This window comes from Lissotriton vulgaris, chromosome 2_1 (genome assembly GCF_964263255.1).
Source record: "Lissotriton vulgaris chromosome 2_1, aLisVul1.2, whole genome shotgun sequence".
In the NCBI taxonomy this organism is placed as follows: Eukaryota; Metazoa; Chordata; class Amphibia; order Caudata; family Salamandridae; genus Lissotriton; species Lissotriton vulgaris.
In genome coordinates, this window is record NC_141687.1 from 584228839 (window position 1) to 584244724 (window position 15886).

General features: G+C 46.5%; 1 protein-coding gene across 8 annotated transcripts in view; it reads left to right on the top strand.

Annotated features, from left to right (window-relative positions):
• CPSF7 (cleavage and polyadenylation specific factor 7) overlaps positions 1-15886 on the top strand; it is a 218030-nt gene that overhangs the window by 82310 nt on the left and 119834 nt on the right. For 4 of the 8 annotated variants that reach the window (XM_086955610.1, XM_086955615.1, XM_086955611.1 and 1 more), the window contains one exon: positions 3322-3443. In XM_086955610.1, the coding sequence (XP_086811736.1) occupies positions 3322-3443 (122 nt within the window). The remainder of the gene's footprint in view (positions 1-3321; positions 3444-15886) is intronic. The other 4 variants (XM_086955612.1, XM_086955617.1, XM_086955616.1 and 1 more) reach the window with 1 other exon arrangement.

Below are 15886 nucleotides of genomic sequence, written 5' to 3' on the forward strand. Positions count from 1 at the left end.
ACAGCTAAGATACATCTAAAACATGTAAATAAATGTCAGGAGTACTGTAGCTATTCAGCTGTTGGCCCATTCCATCACATGTTAAATGCTTACAAACGTATATATTGAATATTAGGCGGTTGCAATACATCACATCATTGATACCAAAGAGCCTTAATGCAGCATAGCAAGGCAATAATCATGTGTGTTTTTCTGGTCTGTTTCTAAGACTAATTGTACACAAAGTGACTATGCACAAAATAAATGATAGCTACTACACTCAGTTGCAGAGAGCGCTAAGTTGTCTGTAAATTCATTTCCTCATATCTAAATATAGTACACTGTGACATGCATTTTCTAGCCTAAATGAAAGATAGACGGCTACCAAACACAAATTTGATAACCCTCAGAAATTAGCTTATGGCGAAGTCCACAAATGCATGTATTTCAACTACAGTAAGCCTCTTGCATAAAAAAATAACACCTTTGGCAATGAAAGATATAAACTACCCTTTAACAGTGTAATGCAAATACACACACGTGTGAAAAATAAATTGCAGATGCAAGACAGACTACGCAAAGAGGGCATTGCATACCAATAGAGGACAGCAGAGAGGCAAAACCATCTGCTGTTGTGATAAAGAGAGGTTGCTAAAGCACACCTTACTATTTAAAACTAGACTCTATTGGGTGCAGCGGAGCCATCCATTAACTAATTCTGGCCATTGGTGCACAAAATCAGTCTTCCTAAGGTGGATGCCATAGATTCCAGTTCAGTGCACAAAATATAGACACAAAAGATATCCAAAAACTAGAATATGAATCCTTTAAGTCTTTGAAGGGGAGTATACCTCAAGACAGTTCCCCCTTCACTACGGCGTTCCCCAGGGATCCTCATTAAGCCCCACATTATTTAATATCTATATGAGGCCCTTGGCTTAGGTGGTGCTTCCCTGGGGAATAAAAGTGGTTACCTACGCCAATGACACCCAGTTGGTGGTCTCACTCACTAGCTCTGAAGACGGGACCTCTGGACCAAACAATCTGTCCCCCTATCTCACTAAGGTCTGTGAATGGATGGAAGCATCATTTTTAAACTAAATGGGACTAAAACCGAGATCATGATCTTGTGTTACAAGGCTCCTCTGAACCTTAATCCTTGGTGGCCGAGCTGCCTGGGTCCCCCTCCGACCCCAAAGAAACAAATCAAGAGTTTGGGAGTCTGGCTTGATCCCTCTCTCTTTCAAGTTCAGGCAAAGAAGGTAGCTGCAACATGCTTTGGCTTGATTAGGACATTAAGGAAGGTTCTCAACCTCCTTCCTTCTGATTCCAGACTGCTCCTGGTGCAGTCCTTGATCATCTCTAGATTGGATTACTCCAATGCACTTTATATTGGCGCACCGTTAGGCACTATCAAAATTCTGCAGTCAGTCCAGAACTGCGCTGCTCGACTTCTGGTCAAAGTCCCCAGACACAGCTCGGTTAAGCCTGCTCTGCGTGCTCTTCACTGCTTCCGATTCAAGAGAGGATAGGTTTTAAGGCCATGTGTATGGTCCATAAATCCATCACAAACAACGGTCCAGATATTCTTCGCCCTCTCTTCTGCCCATACCGACCCTCCAGAACCCTTAGGTCCAGTGAACTCAATCTTCTGACAGTCCCTAGGATCAAGAGATCCCGTACGGGGGGTCGGCGGTTTTCCTTGCAAGCGGCCAAATTCTGGAATAACCTTCCTGAGAGCATTCGACTCCTACCGAACCATCTCATGTTCCGGAAACAACTAAAAACCTTTCTTTTCCGATGAGTGATGATGATGTTACCTGGGTCAAAGCGCTGGGATGCCCTAGGGTAGCCATGCGCTATACCAAGTGTATCTTCATTCATTATCTTCATTCATTCATTCATTCAAGCCTCTCAACCTGGCTGCCAGCAAAGTACTCTTAGCCAAAACACGCTTATCAAAATAAACATAACAGACTCAGATATCATAGTGAAACAATTATTTTGTAATGTGCAGTACCATCAATACTTAATGCATAGCAGCCTCACACTGCACAATTCCATTAATTCCGTTACAATAGCTGATTCCCAAAGAGACTGTATAAAAGGAATTGCACAATATAATATTTGTATAATTATCACATCCATAATGGAAAAAGACAAGTGAATTAAAGTACTGGTTCCGTTTCCACTCTGATGCAACATTTAGCCCTTTTCAACAGTGTCCTGAGGTATCTATTTTTTTTCCATTAAAGCTTTTGAAAAAATAGTTCCTCTATTGAAAACAAGTATCACATCAGTCACAATCCATATCAGATGCTTTATGATCTCTCAAAATGTTCAACTAAATGAACAGGCATAATTAAGATTAAGGATGTTTGGTTTCACCTATGTGGTTTATTGAAACCACCTTTACTGTTATCAATTAGTTGTTGAGTGTAATTAACATATAATTGAATTGGATTGACAGTTGACCAGGTACAGTGCTCCTGATTTATTTTTACATGTGTTAAGGAGTAATTTAGCTGCATTCAGTTTGTTACAGGCTGCCTGATGGTTCTAGACCTTTGGCAGCACTCCTTGATTGGCAAGTACTTATTGCTACTGTGGATGAATTTGAAGATTGTGTCTAAGTTTGGAAGATTAGAGGATAATATTATAGATTGTGTGGCTTTGTTACACTGCTGTTCCTCTAAAGAACATACAAAATGTACATTAGATTAATGCAGCTCACAGACTGTTATTAACAGACGATTGCATTGTGGGTTGTACACCTTGTTTCTTTTTTTGTACGTTAGTGGCTTCTTCCTCATTGGTAATAAATAAATTGCTAATAGTTTGATTATGTAATTAAATATCGTTTTTTGTATTTTTGATCATACGTATTAACTCTTAGAAATATTTGGTTTGTAATTCATAACCTTAAATTGTTGCAGCCTGAGTAATATGTTGTTGTATTAAAGATTCATTTCCAGCTGATCAGTTCCATAAGGTCTCAATTGATCCCTGGGTTGACATGTCCACTGATCGCATCAGCTAATAGTTGATGCCAAGCTCCTGCACACTGGTGTACTAAGCTAGGGGACTGAGCTCAGGCTTTTACTTATTGTCACTTAGTATAAAAGAGTTGTCGGAGTGATGATTCTATGTGACCCTCTTTGCCATAGAACAATTGAGCTTGCACCCTAGATTTCCCACAAATGGAATTGATCCTGTTGCCCTTTATTAAAAAGTGAAGCTGTTCATTTTGTAAATTGCAGATCCCACATAGTTTTCTACTTTTTTGATTTCCTAATTATCCTGTTGAGTTTATTTTAACATGTTAACTTTCTCATATCCCAGTAGCAAAGAAGTGGATGTTCATGGGGATGCCATGACTGAAGAAGAGTTCGAAGAGATCATGAACCGAAATCGTGCTATCTCTAGCAGCGCCATTTCCAAAGCTGTTGCAGGAGCCAGTTCAGGTGACCAGAGTTAACTTGTTTTCATCCCCATGATTAAAATGTTTCATTTCCCTTTTCTACGTCCCTTAAGCCCTCCAGTGCAGTTTGACCATGTCCTTCTGTCCCCATCTTTGGATACTGTCAAATAACACACCATCTGACTGTCTCTTCGTGCTTTCTTATTTGTACAACCCTCCGGTTGGACTCTTTGCCTCATTGCTGGTTCTCTGCTGCTCCATAAAACAGTTGAGCTGCAGTTTGCCCAAGTATTGGAACTTTCATAGACTCCCATGCTTTGTATCATTCCCCGTCGTCGGAATGGGAGCCTCGGTAAATAGAAAATACCTTAGTAGTAAGCACAAAGTGAAAAAATAGGCCTAGGCCGCATCTCATGTTGTAGCTTTTCCACCTCTTTTTGTAAAAATAAAAAACAAATTCTTGCAGTAGCCAATCAGAGCAGCCTCACCCCATAGAACCTTCCTGAGAGAGCCTCAGATTTTCTGCCGCACGTTGTGCAAGGGAGTCTCCATTGAGCTCTGCTCAATTTTCTTCACTTCTGAGTATTTTTCTTCAACTTGTGTCTATTTTTTTCGTCATGTCTGATAAAGAGAAGAAAGCACTTTTTAGAGCCTGGGCTACTTGCTCAAAAAACAGATTGTTTGTTGAGGACAAACATGAAGACTGCATATACTGCTTATATCCGGATCATAAGGCCACGGACTGCAAGATTTGCAGAACCTTCTCCACCAAGACCTTGAGGGACAGAGAGGGACGCCTCCTCACTTGGCTACAGAAAATGAAAGACCGCAAGGAACTTATGTCTTCTGACCGTGAGGGCTCCTCTTCGATGGTGTCATCAAGAAGGTCGAAGAAGAGGGGTAGGTCTCCCCCTGCTACATCTGATAAGCCCCATGTCAAGGCCTTACCTGGGACCTCTGATAGGTCTGATAGGCCTGCTTCCCAAAAATCTCCTCACCACGGTGAAAAGGAGAGGCAGGGAAAGCTTGAGAAGTCGCAACCTTCAAAAAAGGCTAAGAAGATCGTCCCTGTGACTTCACCACCCTCTGACAAGGATGGAGGGGTGAAAAAGCCTTCTACTGCGACTCAGTAGGTCGTTTCAGACAAACAGCGTTCGACGGTGAAAACGACAGGTACGCCGACGATTTCTATCAAGAAAGACTTTTCTGTAAAATTGGCCTCGTCAACGGGCTTGATGACGGCTACGACGACGGCACCTGCGCCGTCGACTATGTTAAAGACGCCTGATGCCTGTTCGTCGTCGACGAAAATGACTTTCTCCACGTCGAAGACGATGACGACGGGAGTCGCTTCGACAATGAGGACAACGTCGACGACGACCATGTCGACGACACCTGTCTCCTTGCTGCTGACGACGAGTTCGTCGACGATCCAACCATCGTCGACGATGACCATCTACCCGTCGACGACTCAATCCTCGATGACGAGCGCAGTTTCTTCGTCGGCGCCTCCGTCGAAGAAACAGTCTCTGAAGATACAACCGTCGACGACGATTCCGTAGACGACGTCGACGACTGGAAAAAAAATTCTCACAGAAAGAGACAAATAACACCGGAAATGACATCTCCACGGCAAGTCCAACGGTTTCCTCCTACCCTATTGCTGGATGAGGATTCTGAAGAAGAAGGTTATAGCGATTTTGGCCAGGCTTATAGCCCTTCTGACTTGCAAGTAAAAATACAGGACATTAGTTCTGAGGAAGGGGAAATGGAGCAACAACAATATGTTCCACAGGATTATTATGAACAGGAAATGCCAAGCATGCAGGTTCCTTTCCAGAAACCTCCACGTCAATCTCAGCAGGAGATGGTGGCGATGCCATCCACTCTCATCTCTGATCTACAACTGTTGCAGGACTATCGGAGGCGATTTCCTACTCCTCAGGAGGTTCAACAGGTACGCCCTAAAACCTCCGCCTCAGTTATCACAGCCTGTGGCAGGACACTCTTTGCCTTCAAGAGGGCGTGACACAGAGCCCGTAGAACATCCACAAGAGGTGGTGCCCATGCGGGATGATACAGATGATGACAATGCCTCCTCGGATGTAGATCAGCAAGTGGACCCTGACCAAGACCAGAATGTAGACTGGAATCAAGATGACCTTCGAGATCCAGACGTCACAGGGCCTGATACCGCAATCTCTCCTCCAGCAGATACCGGAGGCTTTCACAACTTGATGGAACAAGCTTCCAAGAGATTTGGTCTTCCGGTTACCACAGTTTTGTCAGAGTGTTTTTTGTACGATTTCAAAGAACCATTCCGGAAATCCGTACGCTCAATCCCCATCATTGAACATGTTTGGTCTGAAGGCCTAAAAGCTATGCAGAATCCGGCCAGAGTCCTCCCGGTGCTCCCCAGACTGGAGAAAAAATATAAGGCGCCAGAGGGCAGCCCGGCAAGTCTACTAGGTCAACCCAAACCGGATTCGGTCATTTCCCAGGCCGCACAGAGTAAATCTAAAAGCCCATCCACGCCGCTAACGACGCCACCGGATAAAGAGGGCAGGTGTTTGGACAATGTTGGAAAAAGATTCTCCACAATGGCCAGCCTCCTCGTTAGGGCGGCTAATGCTTTGGCGATTCTGGGGAGATACGATCGCCAGATGTGGTGTGACCTCTCCCCGTTCGTGGAAGAGCTTCAGGATACATCTAAGGACGAGGTCAAAAAGATCTTACTGGAAGGAGAGCGAGCCTCTTCTGAAGTAATCGACTGCGCTATGGACATAGCAACTACGGCCTTCCGAGCGCTAGCCGGCTCAGCAGTTCTGAGACGCCAGGGTTGGTTGAGAGCCACGTGGTTCAGACAGGAGGTACAAAATAAAAATCTAGATCTGCCATACAGTGGGGAGATGTTATTTGGCAAACACAACACATGGATGACGCCCTACAGGGCATAAAGAAAGATACGGATATGGCCAAGTCCTTAGGAACTTTACAATACCGCAAGGTGCCCTTTAAAGGAGCAAGAGGATTCTCCTCCTATAGAGGCGGCAATCAGCACCGCTACTCTTCCAACTCCCAACCTGGTCAAACATACAAACCCCAGTATTCACAGAGGGGTTCTTTCTCTCGCCAGCCGCCGAGAGGACGACAAGGGCAGCAGAGGAGAGATAATACCAAGAGACAATAGCGGCCAGGTGGCTCTTTCTACTGTTCCTGTGCCCTCATTAACACCAGTGGGGGGCAGGATTGCCCATTGCCTCAACAACTGGATGGTCATAACAGACCAGTGGGTCCTAAACATCATCAAGAAAGGACACACGTTGGAGTTCCAAGATCTTCCTCCAACGAGAGCTCCAGACGCCTTTACACCCAAACATCTGAAACTCCTTCATCTCGAGGCCCACCAACTCTTCACCAAGGGGGCAATAGAACCTGTACCTCTCTCCCAAAAGGGGAAAGGGTTCTATTCCAAGTTCTTCCTGGTTCGGAAGACTAAGGACAAGTGGCGTCCGATCTTAGAACTACAACAGCTCAACACTTAGCTCATCAAGTTGTCCTTCTGGATGGTCACTCTACAGGACATCCTCCGCCTTCTCAATCCAGGGGACTACATGGCGACCCTAGATTTGAAAGACGCTTACTTCCATGTACCCATTTATCCAGCTCACAGGCAATACCTTTGATTTACAGTAGGCAAGAGCCATTTTCAATTCAAAGTACTGCCTTTTGGTCTCCGGTCCGCGGATCTTTACAAAGGTACTTGCTCCGGTGGCAGCCTTTCTCAGAAAGCAGTTTTTCGAAGTCTTCCCATATCTGGAACGATTGGCTGCTAAAGGCTCCTTCGTTCCAAGAGGCGTCCAGGGCAGTCACAAGCTGCAGACAGCTGTTCGAGCAACTGGGCCTTCGGCTCAACAGAGAAAAATCGATTTTGCGCCCCTCCAAAACAGAGAAGTTTCTGGGTGCGATCCTAGACACGGAGTGCTGCCTGGCTTTTCCTTCGGGAGAGCGCCAAACCAAGCTAATTCTTTCAGCTCGCCTTCTACAGACACAGACGTTTCTGTCCGTTCGCAAATACAAATCGCTTCTCGGATCGATATCATCCTGCATACCATTGGTACCACACTGCAGGCTGCGAATGCGTCCACTGCAGGAACAGTTGGACAAACAATGGCGTCAGGTGACGGGCTCCTTCGACGACAGGATTGTCATCACTCCGGAAATGTGGAAGGCAAGCAGCTGGTGGTTGCTAAAAGACAATCTTTCAGTAGGTTTACCATTCCAACTTCCACCATCTCCCATGTATTAACAGATGCTTCCATGGAGGGATGGGTAGCGGTCCTCCAAGAACTAAAGGTCAGTGGTCATTGGAGCCCAGTCCAAGTCAAGTTCCACATCAATCTACTGGAACTTATGGTCATTCGTCTAGCCTTACAGGCTTTCCTTCCAAGGATCCGCAACCGTTCATTGCTGGTTCGTACAGAGAACACCAAAGCCATGCACTACATAAACAAGCAAGGCGGAACGAGATCTTACACCCTTTCGAAGGAAGCACAGAGGCTTTGGAATTGGGTGATCCAACACATCACCCTTTCAGCGGAACATCTGGCGGGAACACTCAATGCCACAGCGGACGCTTTGAGTCGCCAAAAGACTATCAGCCACGAATGGGAACTGGATCAGACCATTCTAGAGGAACTGTTTGCACGTTGGGGGACCCCAACCATCGATCTGTTTGCAACTCCCCGAAACGCCAAATGCCAGTCCTACGCAAGGAGGGTTCACCATCGGGAATCCTTGGGGAATGCGCTTTTGATTGCCTGGTACGGCGCATTTGTTTACGCTTTTCCTCCTATTCCGCTGATCCCGAGACTGATCCGCAAGCTCAAGGCGGAACCGTGCAGAATGATTCTGATTGCACCAGCATGGCCCAGGCAGTTTTGGTACACAGAATTTCTTCTCCTCTCCCAAGATCAACCAATTCTCCTGCGTCCTGTTCCATCACTGTTGACAATGACTCACGGACAGGTTCTGCATCCAGACCTGAAGTCACTACGATTGACAGCGTGGCTCCTGAGTTCAGAGAGTTCCAGGGTTTAAATCTTTCAGGAGAATGTAAAGACATTTTGGCTAAGGCCCGAGCGCCTAGTACGAATAAAACCTATCTGGCTAAGTGGAAGAGATTCTGCCTTTGGTGTCGGAGAGAAGGTCTACATCCATATACTTCTGCACCGCACCAACTCTTGCCTTACATCCTTTCTCTTGCGAAATCTGGATTGGCTCCTTCTTCTGTAAAGGTACATCTAGCGGCCAAATCTAGATTTAGACGATCATCATCAGGTCCTTCCCTTTGGTCTGCAAGGATCATTAAACAATTCCTGAAGGGTTTATTTAGGGTTTTTCCACCAGTCCGGCCTCCACCACCAGCCTGGCATCTTAATTTGGTCCTGTCACATCTAATGAAGGCCCCATTTGAACCTATTCATAGGGCCGACCTGAAGTTTCTCTCATGGAAACTGGCTCTTCTCTTGGCCCTGACATCGGCTAGAAGAGTTAGTGAGCTCCAGGCTTTCACAATTGAGGAACCCTTTCTACAATTCAAAAATGATGTTCTCATCCTAGGGACAAATCCTAATTTTATTCCGAAGGTACCCTCAGAATGTCAGCTGAATGAGCCGGTGGTCTTAAAATCCTTCTTCCCGCGGCCCTCCACGCCAGCTGAAAGGGCTTTGCACTCTTTGGACATTCACAGATGTCTCAAGTTCTACTTGGAGCGAACAAGACTATTCAGAAAATCTTCCCAGCTTTTTGTTTAATTCAGTGCTCCACGGAAGGGGTGTTCAGTTTCTAAACCCTGCATTTCCTGCTGGATATTCAGTGCAATACACTTTTGCCATCAAGCAGCGGGGAAACCACTTCAACGAGCAGTTCGTGCTCATTCTACGAGATCAATGGCTTCATCGGTGGCTCTATTCTCAGGTGTCCCGATCAAGGATATATGTAGAGCGGCGACATGGAGCAGTGTCCACACCTTCACTCGCCACTACTGCTTGGATTCTTCTGTGAAAGAGGATGCGGCAGTGGGCCAGGTGGTTTTGAGGAACCTTTTCCAATAAGTCGGTGAGCTTTCCTTACTATCCCGCCTTCCTTGTTGCATATTTTGTATTACTTGTTATTGTTCTGCTTTGTGATGCAAATGTGTATGTTTTTCTTATCAGGATTATGTATGACATTTACAGGTACACATATTAGAAAATATGCTTTTCTCTTTACTGCTAGCTATTCTGATACAAAGCATGGGAATCTATGAAAGTTCCAATACTGGGGCAAGAAAACAAGTTACTTACCTGTAACTTTGGTTCCCCAGTATTGGTAACTTACATAGATTCCCATGCGCCCACCCTCCTCCCCTGGGAAAGCTCAGCCTTATTGTCCTATGATGTTGCTGTTCACAACGGCTACGAAAATCTGAGGCTCTCTCAGGAAGGTTCTATGGGGTGAGTCTGCTCTGATTGGCCACTGCAAGAATTTGGTCTCTTTTACAAAAAGAAGTGAATAAGCTACAAAATGAGATGAGGCCTAGGCCTATTTTTTCACTTTGTGCTTACTACTAAGGTATTTTCAATTTACAGAGGCTCCCATTCCGACGACGGGGAATGATACAAAGCATGGGAAAGTTACCAATACTGGGGAAGCAAAGTTACAGGTAAGTAACTTGGTTTCTTCTCAATTAGTGTCTTTCGCCTCTTATGAGCTTTTCAGTCCTTTGCTTTTTTAGTATCTGCCCACATATCACTCCCACCAACACTGTGTAGATGTTTCCTTTTCCAGTTTTATATATCTGCAGCATTAGTCCAGGTTTACTCGTCTTTTCTTGTATGGATATATGTTAGTAGATTTAACTTTTGTTATGCACACCTATAAGAAAGCAACAAAGTGCTGAACTATGAGCAAGGTTAATGAGCACAATTCCATATGCAGAGCGGCATGGGACAGAGTGGGTGGGATTGCTTGAAGAGCCGATACTTCAAATTGAAGCAGTTTAGATATTGCTGGGAATGCAGCTCCAAGTCCTGTTTAGCTCCAGATCTGGAAGTGTAACAGAAAAAGCGTACCTTGTGTCATTAAAAAAAAAAAATATGCGCACTTTCATTTCTAGTCTGGTAATGTCATGGCTCTTAGTATGGTGTTTAATTTCTTGTCAAATTAAGTGGGTTATTTTCGGTTGGCCTTGTATGTGATGCAACAACTCTTGAAGATAACGCAGGCTGTGGGTGAACCAGTTTAGTTCCTTCAGCTCTGGGATGATGTGTTTCTTTATACTTTTGATGCATGCTGTGGTGTGTAGGTCTCTTAAGAGGTACCAAAGCAAAGTGTAGGTGGCCATTGTACAGGGCGTTGAACACATTCAGGTTAGAAAGGACCAGCGTTTGCTGTTGGTGGTTCTGAAATAATTTTACTTTATTCATTTCAAGGACAGAGAGCTGGTACCAAGCTATCTTGTTTTCTTGTGATGTGTTCTTTAAAGACAAGCCCTTTGCTGACTCTGAATCCCAAAATTTGTGCAGTGCCTGTCAACTATGGCATGAAGGTGCCCATGAAAATGTTGGGGAGAACCAGGGTTGAATCTAGGATTTATTTGAGCTGTTGGCATACAGAAGGAACTCTGTTTTAGTTGGGTTGAAGTTTTTGGCATCTTTAGAAAGCCTGCTCAGTATATGGTATACCACTAAGAGGTTATCTCTGAGAGAGACTTCTAGCTGCATGTTAACTTTGAATTTCCTAAGCATCAGACTGGATCCAGAGATTTTTGCTGATCAATACCCATTGCGCGACTCAATTTGGTTCTACGTGATGATGACGTTCGCGTCGGTTATGACATTGCAGTACCTATATAGACGCCGCCCAGGCACACAGACTTCGGTTCTTTTCTTTCCATGCCAGTTTAGCGCTGATCTGGGAAGAGCTACTCCGCTGTTGCTTTTTGACAGGTTTTTTCTTGACGTTTTGTTGACTTCTATATGTTTTCATCATTTGCAAGTGATGTCTTTGAGGTCTGTCACGATCCTCACCTCTTAGGTATATGGTATCTCGAGCGCAACCATTATACGAAGTCCTGCTCGGACTGTCGGGCCATGGCTCATAAGACCTTGAGGGAGCAGGCTTTGAAGCTCCTTGCAGCCCGACAGCCAACAGTCAAGCGAGACTCAGCAGAAGTTGCGGGACCACTCCTGGAGCCCAGAGTACTCTTCATCCCACTCAAGGTCATCAGGACACTCTGTGAAGAGGTGCAAGAAGAAGTCCAAGCAGACTTCGTCTCCACCTCTGATGCCGTTTGTGGATGAAGGGCATAAGGAGCACTGACGCTCTAGGCACGGTTCTGCAGAGCTGGAGCCAGGGTTCGTGCTTCCCCCTTTTCCAGGAGCTGGAACATCCCCCGCTCAGATTAAAGAGTTTTACAAGGCCATTTGCTGCATATTTGAGCGGACTGACCCCTCTTGTGAACCTTTGGGCACTGCGGGGTCGAGAGGAGCCCTGTAGGATTCTGCTCTGTTGGCTCTGACGGGGCCTCAGGGATCCGAATCAGTCGACGTTGGTCGTGCCACCATGACCTAAGTTGTCAGACCCAAAGTCGGTGCTAGCCCCATCCGCATTCCTTACGACACAGAGCTGGAACGGCGTCTCTAGATGCTAATTCTGACGTCGATTTAACCCGAGGTTCTAAGTTGTCGCCTGAGCACTTGTGGATGTGTTAGGCTGGAGAGAGTAATGGGAGGAGTCTATGGACCCTCTAGATCACCAGGATGAATCTGCAGAGCTTTTGGACTGGTATGGGGCACTTGGGGATGTCAGTGGACTGGACACTTCTCCAGATACTGGCATGCTCTCTCGCCAACTGTGGCTACAGAGGAGGGGCATCTTATGTCATGGTGGTTAAGAGGCCTGCTGAGGTCCTTGGACTGGAGCTGCCCTCAGTGGAGGTCAGGACTAATCAACTGACAACGTGCTTCAGCCTGGGGCTTCCACCTGAGAACCATTTTTGCCCTTTAATGAAGCACTTACTGATGTCCTTCTAGGCATGTGGTTTAAGCCTAGCACAGGGGCTCCTGTGAATAAGAAAATCACCTGTTGCCGTAGCCCAGCTCCGAGCGACCCAAAGCTCCTTAGCCAACCCCCCACCCCAGAACGATTAGTGGTGCAGGCCTCTACGTCCCAGGGCGCGTTCCCCATCCGCCCCTCCAGATATGGAATCCAAGAGGCTGGATTAATTTGGGAATCAAATGTTTTCTTCTTCCAGCCTGGCATTGTGGTCTGTGAATACCGCCTGCTTTCTCCCACTCCCTTTAAGAGACTGTTATGCAAGTTCTGGCACAAGTCCCAGAGGAGATCCTGGCTGTGCTCTCTCAAGCTATTAAGGACGGGGGAGATGCAGAAATATTCACCATCATGTGTGGCCTTGATGCAACTGATTTGCTTGGCAGAGCGATTTCCACTACTGTGGCCTTAAGAGGCGCCACGCCTGGCTTGGGAGAACTGGCTTCTTGGGGGGGATATCCGGCAAATCTGATGGACAACCCCTTTGAGGGGACCCGCCTTTTTGGGGAAAAGGCAGATTTGGCCCTAGTGAGGTTCTTGGAGACTCGAGCTATGACCAGATCCTTGGGCCTCTCTACTACTTGTGGCCAATCTACCCTTTGCTCCTTTCCTGGCTATGGAACGGGTTCCCAGCTCCGTCAGCCCTATCCTAGCCACCGTCCTGAGCAGGCTTCCCAAGCTGTGTGGGGATGTGGACGCGGTTCATTCCAGCCTAGGAATTGAAGCAAGAAGCCCTGGAAAGCCGCAGTCTCCAAGCACTCCTAGTATGACTCTGCAAGACCACACCACTCAGTTGGCGGGAGAATCCATCTCCCACAATGGAGGTTATCTTCCTTTCCTATTCCAATTCTGCTAGAAATGCTAACATAGGATCATTTAAAATTGCTCCAGGGGGAAGTTACAGTACTCTGGGCCGAGGGAGCTATAGAAAGGGCCCCGGTTTCAGAAGTAGGTAGTGGCTGTTACTCCCTCTACTTTCTTATTCCGAAGAAGAACAAGGGACTACGGCCCATTCCAGATCTTCGAACCGTCAATCTCTTCCTCCTTAAGGAGAAATTCAAGATGATCACTCTGGCTCTGGTTTTGTCTGCCTTAGACCAAGGAGACTAGATGGTAGCGTTGGACCTGCAGGATGCTTTCCCCCCCCCCCCCCCCCCCCCCCCCCCCACTCTGCTGTCCTCAGGCACTCCTTGCGGTTCAAGGTAGACTGCGAGCAATTTCGGGTTTGTAGTGTGAATCCTTTTCTTGATACACACTCTGTGCAGTATTCTGCCATCTAGTGGTTTGGTCCGGAATTCGCTGTCTTTTTTTTCTTGTTTTGGTCGCTGTTTACCACCATTTGGTGCCAGGTACGTCCCCTGTGTGACGTCAGATGGTATTCTGGAGGTCGACGTGCGTGGTGGCCATCTTCAGATACTTTTTTCTGCCATTGGGTCTGGAAGTAAGATGGGAAGCTCCAAAGAAAGTTTCTTTGTTCCCCAAAAAGTTCGAAAAAGAAGATTGATGAGAAATATCATCGATCCTCATCGTCGTAACCGGAGGCAGGAGCAGGGTTTCGGTTGTACACCAGAGGACCACTCCGGTCCACAAATGCTGAGGTAGGGTTCATGAAGAATACCCCCTTTAAGTTCTGCCCCAAGTGCCACTACAAGTACGCTCAACTTGACCCACCCAACATCTGCAACGTCTGCCCGAAGATCAGGACAAGGACTGAGGCCTGCACAGCGTTCCTGCCAAAGACGCTGAGGACACACTGAAATCAAAGACCGGCCCATTACACCACAATATCGCAGACAACAAAGAACATCCCTGAGAGACCTGGGTTTCTCTAGCGACGAGGAAGAACAGGGAGCACCAGCGGAGTCGACGCACAAAGGATCGGACGTCGAGATCTCACAAGGGAACAGGACTCTGAAAAAATACACACCGATAAAAAGGCGAGGGGACCGAAAAAGAAGACTGAGAAGGTAAGGCGCCATAAAGTCCGTCGGAAATGAAGGGCCACTAACATAAGGCACACAAGACAGCCTCGGCGACTAGCAAAAAGGTGATCGAGGGTCAACTGCGATTGAAGGTACCCCACGGAACCCAACCAAAGGTTACCGAGGAGGGAAAATCGCAGAAATCGCCGAAGCCATGGGTCGACACCGAACCTGCACAAAAGGGCACCACAACGCCATAGACTAACGTTGACGTCGGGATGAATGGAAAATCTCCGGCTTCCGATGCTGAGAGGGCCCTTGAGGTCGAAAGGAAAAGAATCGAGAAGGAAATGGCAGCTCTCCTACAAAAGGAGACTTTTGACACCGCATTGAAGGACTTTCATAGAAAAGGACTTTAAAAGAAAAGGACTGCCGAACCAGAGAACGTCGAGGCAGAAGACGCGGAGGGGGAAGGTGGGTATCTTCGACTCGCCTCCAACACCTCAGCCTCGAGGTGAAGAATCCTAAAAAGGGCAGCAAATCAATTTGGTGTACCCTTAGTGGAAGAAAAAGGGGACACATGTTTCTTGCTAGAAACCCTGACACCAGCTACAAAAAGAACACAATACCTTCCTATGCTGCACGGTATTCTGGATCGAGGCAAAGAAGCCTTCAAGAAACCAGCCTAAAACAAAGAAGTAACCCCCAGAGTGGAGAAGTATAAGCTTTCCTCAAAGCACCCTTATAATATCCAGGGAAGTACAGTACCTGACTCCATTATTGTCACCACAGCCAGTAGGAGAGCAAATGCAGTCTCCAACACCGGGCCTCCACCAGAAAAAGAAAGTAAGAGAATGGATATGGCTGGGATAATGATGGAAAAGGAGGAAGCAACACAGTGGCATATTGCTAACTCAAATGCCCTACTAAATAGATATGGCCACCAACAGTGGGAGGAGATTGAAGAGTTTTTGAACAACCTCCCTGAGAAGGGAAAGAGCTATTGACCAGGAGCGGAAGAATGTGGCAAACACATGTCTTAAGTCCGCTTTGGATGCAGCAGATGTTGCTAGTAGGCAAATGTGCACAGGAATAATCCTGAGAAAACATGCCTGGCTCAGAATCTCCGGTTTTAAGCAGGAAGTTCAAACCTCCATCATTAATAGGCCATTCAATTGAGAAGCACTGTTTGGCACAGAAGTAGACTAATCCCTTCAGCAGGTAAAGGACAATTAAACAGCAAGGGCAATGGGTGCCCTGCAACAAAGAGGTTCCTTTAAAAGAGGGGGATTCAATAACAGAAAGCCCACAGGTAGAGACACATTTGCTCAAGGACAACAGATGTCACAACAAACTCAAGGGCAGACCCCAAGTCAACAAATGGGTCAGCAGCCTTCCCACAAACCATGGGAAAGGATCACACAAACAATTGGATATTTAACTTGGTAAAGTATGGGTATTGCATAGA